Consider the following 13,575-nt stretch of genomic DNA (forward strand, 5'->3'; position numbering starts at 1 on the left):
AAGACATTTTTGGAAATACACTTTCTACAATGAGATTCCGACACCACGCTTATATCAGCTAGCAAATTTCCCAAAATGTTTCACTACTACTACAAAAAAAAGAGCACTGTGTTCATTAAAAGGCATTCATACATGCAAGATTTTTGTTTAAAGTGAGTTCATATTTTACTGTCACAAAGTCCAGCTTCACCCAGAAGCCTTTGCCCTGTACTGGAAGCTATACGACTATCACTTCTCCCAAGCTGTGCTATGTATATCCTGGAGTAGGTCCAGAGAGAGGACAGTTTCTAGCCACAAAACAGAGGACAGTGCATAAGCAGCGGAACAAGAAAAGGTGGGAGGGGAGCCACTGCGTAGCTGTTGGCTGAAAGGCACTTCAGGGTCTATTTATATCAGATGATTGCTGTTCCTAAACTCACTCAAAAGCACAACTCTGCATACACAGCCATTTTGTTAGAGTTTGAAGGCCTGCCCTAATAGAATGGCCACTAAAAGTATGTGTATGTGTGGGTGTGTGCGCATTGTGATGGAGCACCCTTCTGCATAAGAACAAGAGAGCATGTAGACAGTAATTTGATCACACATGCTATACATTTTTTGTATGCACGCTGTTGGCACACACAGGAGCTGCATGAGACACAAGAAGCTTTCCTAGAGGGGATAAAGGGGAATGAGGCTTATAAAGTGCAGGGTGCTTTAACATCCACTAGTTCTTCTCATTTATGCTTATCTGGCTGACGGGTGTGTAAATGGCTTTCTGTTGAAGGAGAGTCCCCCGGGGGAACCGTTCCACTCAGAGACAGTGACAGGCTGGTAATGTCGCCCCCCCCCCCCACACCAACCTCCTTCTCTACGCCTCCCCTCCAACCACCCAACCACCCCTCGCCGACCAGCCCAGACAAACATCTTGATTGTAATTGAATTTTTGGGATGGGGAGCTGTGTGACGGAGGACAGGTTGGGAGAAGGGATGGGAGGGAGGAAACTTAAGGATGAAGATGGAGGGAGATGGAGTGGTGGAAAGGTTAGAGCACTGACAGAGGTTGAGATTGAACAGGAAGGAAGAGGAAATAGCACAGTGTTATATAGGAAAGTGGATGACAGTGCAGAGAGACAGAAGACAAGGACAGGGGGAGGGAGCGGCTACCATTGTTTCTGTAGTGAATTCTGAAGGATCGTGATATGTCAATTATGATACTTGCCTTCGTAGTTGCGTGTTCATATTTGTGTGAAGAATTAATTGTTTGGAGTCTGCTGCTGTGAGGATAATGTATCTGGTTGTGTATGAATGCAAATCATTACCGTAATAACTGTAATAATTGGAAATATATCAGCAACTGAAGACCAGAGCATTTAATCGCTACTACTTGTTGAAATTTAAATACCGGAGAATTTATTCTGCTCTAATGTTTGACTTTGAAAACTGTCTGGGAACGCAAAGGGATGCAGAGGCCTCAGGACAACAGCTAGTGATATGGAGGTTGGCTTCTAGCCAACTTCTATAAACCTTTTTTTTTTTCTCTCACCATGGACAAACTCTGAAATAATGAACTTCAATACAACACAATGTAATGCTGCCAACCATTTTGTTATGCAAGTGTTGTTTGAGTTGTACAATGTGTGCCTCTTTTGTCTCTGTCATCTCTTTTTACTGGATGGTGTGAATGAATATACACAGACACACACATACATGCTCTACGCTTAGTACACTGAAGAATGCTCACAATCCATGTTTTGAAGGATTTTGCTGAGCAGCAATAATTCTCAGACAAATGTGCAGTCAAAAAGTATGAAAGTATAATGCCGATCCACTGCGTCTGCAAAGTATTTCAGATGTCGCCTACTATTCTGTGTTCTGCAGCTTCCAATTTATCAAAAGTAACCACTGAAGCTGAGAGATGTGGTTCATGGTGATTATCAAACTAGCCTAAGTCTACGGTCTGATGCACAGCTGTGAGTTTTTCTGTCTTGTAAAAAGCTTTTCCTTTTTCCTTCATTAACCAATAAACACATTATTAACTATATCTATAACAATCTTTCAAGGCCTACAGTTTTACTGTGAGCTTTATGGCGTTGCCATGAGCGTATAAAGGTGCAGTGGACGGGCGAAAAAATGAATCAATAAATAAAAACAAGCCGGTTGTATCACTGACATCACTGTGTGTGATGTGAATTGCCAGTATGTATGTGTGCTCACGCAAAGCATGAAGCAGCATCGCATGAAGTCTTTAGTAAGGTTTATATAGGAGGAGGACAACATGCTACTGAAAATACACCAAGCACGTCAGAACAGAATCTCTTGATGCTTTCCATATAGAGTAGGTTTAGACTGTATACTCTCTCTCTCTCTCTCTCTCTCTCTCTCTCTCTCTCTGTATATATATATATATATTAGGGCTGTCAATCGATTAAAAAAAATTAACTAATTAATTGCAAAAATTTCTGTAATTAATCGCGATTAATCTATCAATAAATGTATCAATAAATTAAATGCATTTTTCTAAGACTGAAGCTTATAATGAATATTTATTTATGTAAAATGATCAAATTATTGTAGAATAAACACAGAGAAAGTATATTTAAATGAATTCATTTTATTGGCTTAAGGTGCACATATGCACAGTGCAAATAGAAAAAAGCCAGAATAAGGAAATATACTGTAAGTAAACAAAACCGCGTTAATTGCGTAAATTTTTTAACGCGTTAATTCTTTAAAATTAGAGAGAGAGAATTCTAATTTAATTTTAGAAACTTTATTAATTACGTACACGTAAAATTATTTTTCCGCATTTGACCCATCCAGTTTGCACCTGTTGGAATGCACATGCACAGGATGACACATAGTGGCAAATGCCTAATACACACAGACTGGAGCGGTGGGCAGTGATTCGCAGCACCCGGAGAGCCAATGTTGTTTTGGGGGTACGGTACCTTGCTCAAGGGTACCTAAGCCATGGCAAGGAGGTGGACTGACACCCCACCAGCTGTCAGTTCACCTTCCCAATCTTCGAGCAGTGAGGGTGGGGATCAGATGGATGACCCACTCTGCCACTGACCCACGCCCAGACAGAGAAAAAAGAGGCAACAGTGGCAAGGAAAAACTTCCTTTTTGAGGCAGAAAGCTCAAACACAACCCGGCTCATGGTGGACAGGTATCTGCCAAAAAACAGGTTAGGATCAGAGAGGGGAGGAGAGAGAGAGACAGAGAGACAAAGATGCACAATAATATCAATATACTTGTAGTGAGCGTTGGGCAGGACAACAGCAGCAGGTGCAACCACAATTCCCGATTTAGGCGTTGCCACGATCCATGGGAACCTGCGAGATGAGAAGGCATAAAGACTCTGGGGAAGCTAAGCTAGTAACATGCATTAATGAGACATGAATGTGTACAGACTTAAGAGGGAGAGAAGAAGAGAAGCGCTCAGGGCATCATGGGAAGTCCCCCGGCAGTCTAGACCTATGGCAGCATAACTAAGGGATGGTTCAGGACTTGACTGAGCCAGCTCTAACTTCACTGGCTTTACTTATTTTTAATTGTTTGTTGGCTTGTCATTCAAAATAGCTGCAGTCTGTGTGGAATGTGAAACTATTCCAAACATGAAGGTACAACCTCAAAATGACTGTTTCTACCAGTGTGAGCTGTTTGTGAGAAACCTCAGATTCTCGGGAAGCAACACTGAATTTAAATTCAGCGTCTTCCCCTCTTCACGAATGCAGGTTTCTCTTCACGTCTCCTGAGCTGTTATGAACAGCAGATGCCGTAAATTGCATCAATGAGTGCTGACAAGTTAATCACACTTACGTCGACAGGACACAGATTTGTTTTCATAGTAAAATTTGCACTTTGCTTTTTAGCTAAGAAAACAAACTGTAGGTGTGATCGCGCCCGTGGAGTGTGATCACAAGCACATTGACAAGCTCGGTTACACAATGGTCTTCTGGGTTTTTTTGGAGGGGATGGTAATGTTTGAGGAAAGTATAGCTGACAGAGTTATCTGAGGTCAAACAAGAGCCTCACTCACAAGACTGTAATCTTATCTGACACTTTGTCTGTTTGGATCTTTTGGTTATTATCTTTCTCGTGTGTGTGTCTATCTGTTTCTGAGTCATAGTGTTCTGTTGTAATCCATGTGATATATAGACTCGTAAATGCATTTTCACTCCCAGCATTCATATACTGTCTTCTTCTCTCTGCCTCTGTTCCTCCCTCACAGATTTTATTTAGTCAGCGGTGGAGTGCCTCTTATCATCTGCGGGGTCACGGCAGCCGTCAATATAGACAACTATGGCAGCGGGGAGCAAGCGCCGTAGTAAGTTTAAGAATTGCTTCTGCTCACAGGGGTTAAATCATATCCTCTGATGATGATTTCTACCATTTTAAACACTCCAACAAAGTCTTTTCCTCATTGGGTCTTTGACATTTAAAAAAAGTTCAAATCGAGGTATTCAAATGTACTGGTATTCATGTGTGTTGCAGCTGCTGGATGGCATGGGAGCCCAGTCTGGGAGCCTTCTTTGGCCCCGTGGCCTTCATCGTCCTGGTGACATGCATCTACTTCCTCTGTACCTTCATCCAGCTGCGGAGACACCCCGAAAAGAAGTACGAGCTCAAGCAGCTGACAGAGGAGCAGCAGAGGCTTGCCGCCGTCGATGTCCCGGCCCACTGCCACCAGGGAGCCGAGCCTGGGGCCCTGGCAGCCCCACCCAGTGGAAGCCACTGCCCTGCCGGCTGCCCAGGCATTCCCATCAATCCCGCGCTGCTGGCTAATGAGCACTCCTTCAAGGCTCAGTTACGAACAGCGGCCTTCACCCTTTTCTTGTTCCTGGCTACCTGGACTTTTGGGGCGCTGGCCGTGTCACAGGGCCACTTCCTCGACATGATCTTCAGCTGCCTTTACGGTGCCTTCTCCGTCACCCTTGGCCTCTTCATCCTCATCCATCACTGTGCCAAGCGTGATGATGTCTGGCATTGCTGGTGTTCCTGTTGCCCAGGACGACGCGCCAATGCCTGCACTGGCCCCCATGGGCCCGCTCAGGCGCGGCCCAAGGTAAATGTAAATGGAGATACCCCTGGGCATGGCCATGGTCACAGCCACTGCCACCATGACTCACCATGTCAGGGTAAAGCGCTGATGAGCTGCAGTCATGCCAGTTTAAGTCACTGTAAACACGCCGCCCTACCGTCCTCGCAAAATCATGTGACGTGTCTGGCACCTGTGACGCCGTGCTGCGCCGCCCTGCATAGCCAGCAGCTGATGGAAGAGGAGCCCACTGCTACGCATGTGCTGCTACATGCTGACCCGGAGGGTTACCGGCCGGGGATCCAGTTGCACCCCTGCCTAAAGAGCAGCACCAGGACTAAAGGGCGTCACTTCAGCCGCCGATCCGGGGCTGGTGCTTGTGGAGCAGGGAGTGAGCGGGAATACGCCTATCACATCCCCTCCAGCGTGGATGGAGGCAGCGTGCACAGCTCACACACTGACAGCCCCCACAGCACACATGAGCGCCATGCCCACATCTGTCCACATCTGGCCCACGAAGGCCACCATGATGGGCATCACACATGCCACGCCGCTGCAGCCACCACGCACGAGGCCCTGGCATGCCATAATCCCTGCCACAGGCATATCTGCTGTGCCAAGGCAGACCTTTTCCCCTCGTTGTGCCCAGCAGAGGCAGGCGACACAGGCGTCTTCCTGTGCGGCTGCGGTAAAGTGGCCGAGCAGGACCCGATGGCGACACATCACCATCTGGAGATGCACGCCCCACGCAGACAATCCTACCCCCAGAACCCGCCCAATCAGAATGGGATTCTAAAGGGGGGCCTGCACGAAGGACTCCTGTACACCTCAGACAGCACAGGGAATATACGCACTGGACCCTGGAAGAATGAAACTACTGTGTAGTGCGGGGAGGAAAAACAGGGGAGATGGGCAACACCCCCTTCTTCATCCTCGCCAAAAATAAAACCCTCCCTTTCTAGAATTAAAAAAAGAAATGAATTGAACAATGTTTTAAACATCACAATCAGCGTGGGATATTTTTATTTTAATGTCCTCATGTTTTTATGTGTGCTGTTTTACTGTACAGGAATCTGATATCATGTAAATGCTCCCTGAAGGGCATCCATACACAGAACAGAATCTCTTCCAACAAGAAGAATTTGTAAAATGTGTGTCACATCATACCATCAGATGTAATTGAAGGTATTTCCACTGTTCCATATAACTACAGATCTCTCTCTATATATATATACAAGAAAATGAACGGTTGTATGTATGTATGAATATGTGTGTTAGTGCTCAAAGGCAACACGCTGCAAGATTTTTTTACACTTCTGAATCTGAATCCATCAAATAGTCGCCAATGGCGGTGAACCTCCAGTACTTTAAAGAACTCTTGGCATCCATGTTTTAGACGACTAAACCAGCAATTTTAGACTTCATGGGTATTTTTGCCATTCAGTCAAGCAACTGTGAATATCTACTAGAGATTTTCTAAATAACATACAAAGATACTGTCGCTTGCCAGAGACATGTGGATGCCAGTTAAGTTGTGAAAATTCAAAGCAACAGCAAAAGACAAGTGAAATTAAGCATCCTCTTCCAGGTTGGTATTGATCGTGCTGTCTGTATGATGTCTTTACTGTTGTGTTTCTTTTTTTTTTTTCTGGAGAAAAGTAAATAACGGCAGGATCAACAGCAACAGCGTGGCCATTGTGAATAGAGAGCTGATGTCATTCGAGTCATTGGATCCAATGCGATTTTTTTTATGAACACTGTGCCACACAGAGCGAGTACATTGCCAAACTAGCGTGCAGGTTTTTTGTTTTTTTAAATTCAGCTTTGGCTCAGATCGCACTCGATCTGACGCTATCAGACATTATTAAACCACCCTTTATAAAAATCAAACACTCAAACATTTTGGGGGGGAAAAAAAGAGTGAATGGGATTATAGAAGAAACAATAAGCTGCTTTGGGAAACCTGCCTGTGACCACTGTTCTATTATTTTATTAAAACTAATAAAAGATTTCAGCCAACCTCACCCACTATTAGCTAAAGCCACACAATGACACATGGCAGAAATTAGTGCAGATGCAATCCCTTTATATTTGATCAATTTTTGATTTCTCTCATAAAACCCCCAGATCAAGCATGCCGTGTTGTATGTAGCTATATTTTCACAGTGTAGATGAATGCTCATGCCCATGAACATATTATTTGCCTTGACCCAATACGACTGCTGCAGCTTGACGTGTATCATTTTTGTCATACTTTTGGATTAAGCCTAGTTCCCCAAAAATTCTCTATTATTTCCAATTCATAATCTCCATTTGACAAGACTTTTAGAGTCCAGAAAACTCATAATTCTCGCCTCTGCTTTGGTAGATAACTTGTGTCAGGAGAGGCCAAGGTTGAAATGTGGATTTTTTTTTTTCTGGTTACCATGAAGGTCACATTCTCTTTGAAGAATTGACGCTCAAATGAGGAAAAAAAGAGAAGAATAGGCTCTGCATTGACTGAGCAGCACTTGTTTGTTTGATGAATGATGATATTGAGTACAATACTCCAGAGAAAACCGGTCATATATCTCATCAAAAAAGCCAAACTTAAAAAAATATAACACCCAAGCAGCGCATATAATCTCACAGCAAACCACCTCGGCATGCACGCCATCTCTTTATCCATCTTGTGCACTCTTGTCTGTGTATATAGAATCAGTTTCTGATGAATTATTTTATATAAGATTTAAGCTATTTAAGAATAAAATAAGTCTATATGTAAAGAAAGTTGTATGGGAAAAAAAAAAACTGACCTCTCAATGTTAATGCTCAGTATCTGAGTTTAGAAAATGTCCTTTTTGTTTTCAGATGCCTTTTTCTGTTGCATTTTAAGTTGATGTCATAAAGTATGCAGACTCGCCATGTGTTGTGAGACTTATCCTGTCATATCAGAAATAGAAATGCACTACCCATAATAACATTTGGCCTGCCAGAATAGAATTTGTCACTTACAGTATGTTTATCATAAAAAAAAGAAAAACACGTTTGTTCAGACAGATATATTTGAATTAAAAAAAAGTGACTTCTGCAGAAAAGAGAAGAGAAACATCAATGTGATACTCCCTTTGGTTGGACGGCAGGCTTTGAATAGTGAAAGGAGGCCCTGGTAGACATCAAAGATGATGCATGACCCTCATAGCTTTGCACAGGGCCACTGGAGTTATTTCCAGGGTCTGGGACAAAATGGGATATTATGGGCCCAACTTATGAGTTATATAAAAGCGGCTAACAATTGATCACATAATGCGGGCTCCTTTGAGCCACCCTAGATGCTGGCAGTCAGTGGCCCTGGCTTACAGTTTATTGGAAAGGGATTTGTAACAGTATCACAACAAAACATTTGAAACCAGCCTCTCCTGCTAAACTCACATTAAACTCAGAGAACATCGGTCTAGGTTAATTGCTGTACAACATGTGTATTTGCTGGTGGTGTCTTAGGAGCAGCCTGAGCTTTTCAGTGTCTGTGAGACGATGTGTTTGGTATCATAGGCCACCGTAGGCCAACTTCTCTGTTGTCACCAGTAGCAGATGTACTGCCCTAAATGAGCTTTGCTGACTTAGTTTCGGCTCACCAGACGGCTGCTGGAATATTCACCTGTGGTACTGTGACAAAACCTAAAGCCAGTTTTCACTTTTTTCTACATTGACACAGATTCCAATAAATGTATTTTTTCACCATGCAACGGATGAGAGCATCTTTGGCTTGAGTTTGTGCCTCCGCCACACATGTGTGTTTGTGCGTGTATGAGCAGAGAGTACATTTACCGTCTATGACGATGCATGTGAGTGAAAGCAAAAGCCTGTTTTTATTTCTCAATTCTCTCCGTAATGTGTTTATTTCTTCTGACAGCGTGATGGAGATTGAGATGCCTTATGGAGCCACCACAGGGGAGGAATTGAAATGATAGCAGGCTTGACTGCTGCTGTGTGTTTCGAAGTGTGTGTGTGTGTTGTGCATGCCCAGATCTTAACACATACATGCACAGGCATCTACACGTGCACACATCACCCAGGAAATGAGGCGGTGTGTCTTCCGTGCATCACAAATCACACCCAGGTTTGACAGGCCATGAAACGCCTGAGCACATTTAATATGCAGCTGGAGATTTTTTTTTTCTTTCCTTTTCCAAGGCCATGCGTCCCCCACTATCCACCCCCACCTCCTGACGATCAGATTATTTGTCTGACTGAAAGCCATGTATGAAATGTCAGACCCCATCTCCCCCTCTCTGTCTGCTGAAGACCCAGACTGAACATGAGTACTGCAGGGTGTCCATGAAAGGTGAGTCAAGGATGTCTGAAGCCAGTATTTTTTTCTCCCAAAAACATTACAATTATTTTGCATGCTGCAGTGCCAAATGAGCTGCAGTGGTGATTATATCAATTATCAATAATTAGAATAAGGTTATGATGGCTTTAATTACCAGTTGTGTATTTGATCCAATAAGGGCTGTATCTTTTTAGCCTACCACAGAGTCGGTAAAACAAAAAGATGCTTCACCATGTGGTTTTGAGGCCGCAGGCCGCGGTGGGTTGGCGAAGGGAGAAATTTGTCCAGGACAGCATCTGTTTCATTAAAAATTAATCTGGTTTAAGTAATACAGATGCGTGTTTATGATACAATTAACTGTGTTTTAATTTCCTGTTGTAATAAATAGGTTTGTAAATAGAGAGTATGAGCAGAGAGAAGTGGGAGTGTACTTGTAATATATATATATATATATATATATATATATATAGATATAGATATAGATAGATAGATAGATAGATAGATAGATAGATAGATAGATAGATAGATAGATAGATAGATAGATAGATATACAGACACGTGTGCTCCAGAGAAGACAATACATTGCATGTATTTGTTTCTTTCCTGTGGGCGTGCATGAGTAACCATATGTTGAATTCACACACATATACATATATGCAGTCTGATCTTATTTTCACTGAGGGTTGAAGAAGGAGGTTTACATGTGATCTGGGCATGATTTTTGAGTCTCTTTGTAGGCCTGTCTCTTGACACTTGTGGAAAACACTTTTGTCTTTCGCTGACAGATAGGACAGGAGGTTTCTTCTGTGTGTGTGCATCTTCTACGAGTGTGTACATCTAACTGACAGCCTATGGCACACAACCGGATTATGTTTTTATTTTACATCGACACATGTATGCTTTGTCTTGCTTAATCACAAATCATCTTCAATTTCTTACAGGCCATGTAATCCTGTCTTTGCATGCATTCAGCTCTCTCCCTCTTTTCACTCCCCGCATGTTTAGTAGTTCTCTCTCGACCCTAATAAGAAAGCCCGCTCCTCCAGCTCTAACCTTTGCAGACAGGACTTGCGATTGAAGGCATGTGATCGTCATGCTAATGCTGCCCTTGACTTAAGTAACGTGCCGTAGACTCGCAGGGTGGGTAAGCATGGCAGAGCCACAAAGATGGGGGGATTTGGGTGGATAGTTTGAGGCTTAGGGAAAGAAAGAAACAGAAGGGGTGAGGTGGGAAGATCAAAGAGAAAGAGAAGACAGAAAGAGGTGGGCAAAACTTCTTATTAGATATCATCACTTGGTTTCTTGGAAGCTACATGTCTAGCAGTGAGTGAGTGCGAGTGAGTTCATAAAATTTTTGTGTGTGTCAGAATATGTGTGTGTGTGTGTGAGAGATGGCTGCAGTGGTAGAAAATAGCTCAGTACCTGCCTTGTACACAGAGTTTTATTGACTATATACTATTCACCGCCCTTATTATCATTATTATTATTATTATTATTGTTATTATTATTATTATTATGCCTTTTTTTTGGCTCGCTACTCCTCCCGCTTTTTTTTTCGCACACACAAAAAAAGGTATCAACGTGTGGCTCGGCCGGGAATCGACTGCTATGACTTTTCTAAGCGTTTCGCTAAACGGTTTGCCGATAAATCGACAAAAACTACGGCAAAAAAATAAATGGGTGTGTTTTGGAAGAACGTGAGCGCAAGACATCATCGCTAGAGTGGAGAGGGAGACAATAATTCGTAGAAAAATAAATTTGTAAACTGCGATTGAGGCCGCAAATGTCATTCTACAGACATGATTACCACTCACACAACGTAGTCAACGTCGCAGTGATAACACTGCTGAAGCTGTCATTTTTATAGTTTTGGGGTCAGGCACAAAGATCACGAGACACATCTACTGCCCAATCTACTCCCATGTTAATTTGAGAAGAGAAATTTCCAAAAGGAGCAGGGAGCACCTGTTCTTTCTCTAACTCCCGAGGCCAAAGTTTGTACAATTTTCACCTGAAAATCGCCAAGGTAATTGTCCATGAGACGAGGATGCTGATGGTCATTTCAGCCTTTGGTTTGCGGCACACCTTTTTGTGGCATTTTTGGCCACCTTCAAGGGGCTTTATTTAGAGATTTTCTGTGTGTCTCAGGGGAGACAACACAGATAAGACAAAAGTCTTTCAAAATAAGAGTCCCTTCAAAATAAGAGCCCATTAACAAGGCAGTGATGACATAGCTTGTTGTTGTATTAATAGGGAATTTGCTGAGCAGTGCCAGAGTCAGGCACACTCAATATTTCTTTAGAATTTTTTCTAGTAATTCATTAATATCAATATAGTCTTCTTTAGGAGTACTGTGTAGCCTGTGAAAACTTTCATGTCTTGCAGGGGAGCTTTGACAAGTCTGAGAAAGTAACCCCGATGATGTCATGATGATGTCATCAGGGTTATCTCAGCTTGGATTTTGAAGATTAAGACTGTTATAAAATGGGGGCATGGGCTTTAGGAGATATAAGATTTACAAGGCAGGGAGGGTCTAATGAAAAATATTATTATTAATTGAATTTCACTGTGGAAAATGTAGGATCCAGGTTATTTGAAGCTTGACTCATACTGGGGACTAAAAAGTCGGAATATCTCAGCTCTGCACACAGTTTGATCACTTTGAAAACCCGTATACTTTGCAGAATTACAGTACTAACTCCAATGACAATCTTGAGATGATTTCCATGATATGCCACTTCATACTTCTACCTCCCTACTTTTCAGAAGAAATATTGCACTTGTCAATGTAACAGCTCGCAGCTGTAGCTTTACAAATAAGGATTTTGCATAAAATAAATTATATGTCTAAAAGATCGAATCATTGTCATATATGTAACCCTTGTGAGATGTCTTCTTCTAAAATGAAACCTTCAGGAGCTGGCCTGGCTTGTGGTATCAGCAGGTGTATTCACATCATATCTGCATTCATAACAAAGAAGTATAAAATGAGGTAGATATCATCTTGTGGGCATCAGCGCACTCTCTGTCTCCTCATAAATCCTCCATCGCTTTTTGTACCCATTAATACATCTCATACACTCAGTAAAATACAATAGAGAAACAGTGATCGCATAGTGGATTACACTCAGGCAAATCAATAAAGCATTACAATAACGCATGCAAATATGCAAATATACTCTGGACTGTTACCTATTTTACATATTTAGAAATAACAAACACAGTACAAAACACTTTGGCGAACAACCAGCAACATCACTCATTCAACTCATTTACATATTTCAAAGATCACATCATAGGACAACATACTGTAACATACCCAAGGACGCAGTATAAGGGGGAAAAGTTAGAACAATTCCAAGGGCCCACGACTGACAGGGGCCCCAAAAAATAGGTAAACACCAATATAAAATTAATTAAACCATCATCATTGAGTATATATAGTTCAAATATAATAATGACATTAATTATCTCTTTGTTTTTACATGTTTTGGGCAGTAAAAGTTAAATACAAATGTATGGTGGCTTTTAATCTTGCATAAAATAGTGAACTGCAATGCAGACTGTATGCAGACTTGCATGCATGTACAAAACACCAGCAGTAAATATTGTACTAGTACTAGTATTGAACTACAAGACGCAAAACAGTTGCAAGCCTTTAATTACAGTTAATTAATGTAATTACTTTACAGTTATGTAAAGCTTGATGGGCTAGTTAGGTCCTAGAGATGTGGTGACAACAGCTGCGCAAAGGGGGCCCAATTAGATTTTTTTGTCATGGGGCCCAAAAGTTCTGGTGGCGCCCCTGAACATACCTGCAATTAAAAACAAAGAAGTATAAAATGAGGTCGATCTCATCTTGTGTGCAACAGTGCACTCTCTGTCTGGAGAGATGACACGACGCTATGGTGTTAACAACTGCTAGCTACACATAATATTACTTGACAAAACACATAAAAAAACATATAGTCAACTTAATGAAAATATGGCGAAATTATTCAAAGACACACACTGCCTAGCCAGGTGAAGCCAGCTGAACCTCTTTAAAGTTATCATGTAATTTAACATTGTTTTGCCCACAGACATCTACAGACACATTTACCTCCTCATAAATCCTTTATGCTTTTAGCATACATGCAGGCGAACCTTTTGAACAGCAGGTGACATTGTTGTTGGATTTAACTCAGGCCTATTTAACTATGTTACATAAAGACCACCCAACAGTGTAAATATAAAGTAG

The 13,575-nt window shown here is 42.1% G+C and overlaps 1 protein-coding gene across 1 annotated transcript in view; it reads left to right on the forward strand.

Annotated features, from left to right (window-relative positions):
* Window positions 1-8,752, forward strand: part of adgra1b (adhesion G protein-coupled receptor A1b) — a 153,798-nt gene extending 145,046 nt beyond the window's left edge. Inside the window, exons 18-19 of the mRNA XM_019274589.2 lie at window positions 4,217-4,312; window positions 4,480-8,752. Coding sequence (XP_019130134.2) covers window positions 4,217-4,312; window positions 4,480-5,908 — 1,525 coding nt within the window. The 3' untranslated portion in view covers window positions 5,909-8,752. The remainder of the gene's footprint in view (window positions 1-4,216; window positions 4,313-4,479) is intronic.
* Window positions 8,753-13,575: the final 4,823 nt, after the last annotated feature.

The sequence above is a fragment of the Larimichthys crocea genome, chromosome III, assembly GCF_000972845.2.
Source record: "Larimichthys crocea isolate SSNF chromosome III, L_crocea_2.0, whole genome shotgun sequence".
Taxonomy (NCBI): domain Eukaryota; kingdom Metazoa; phylum Chordata; class Actinopteri; family Sciaenidae; genus Larimichthys; species Larimichthys crocea.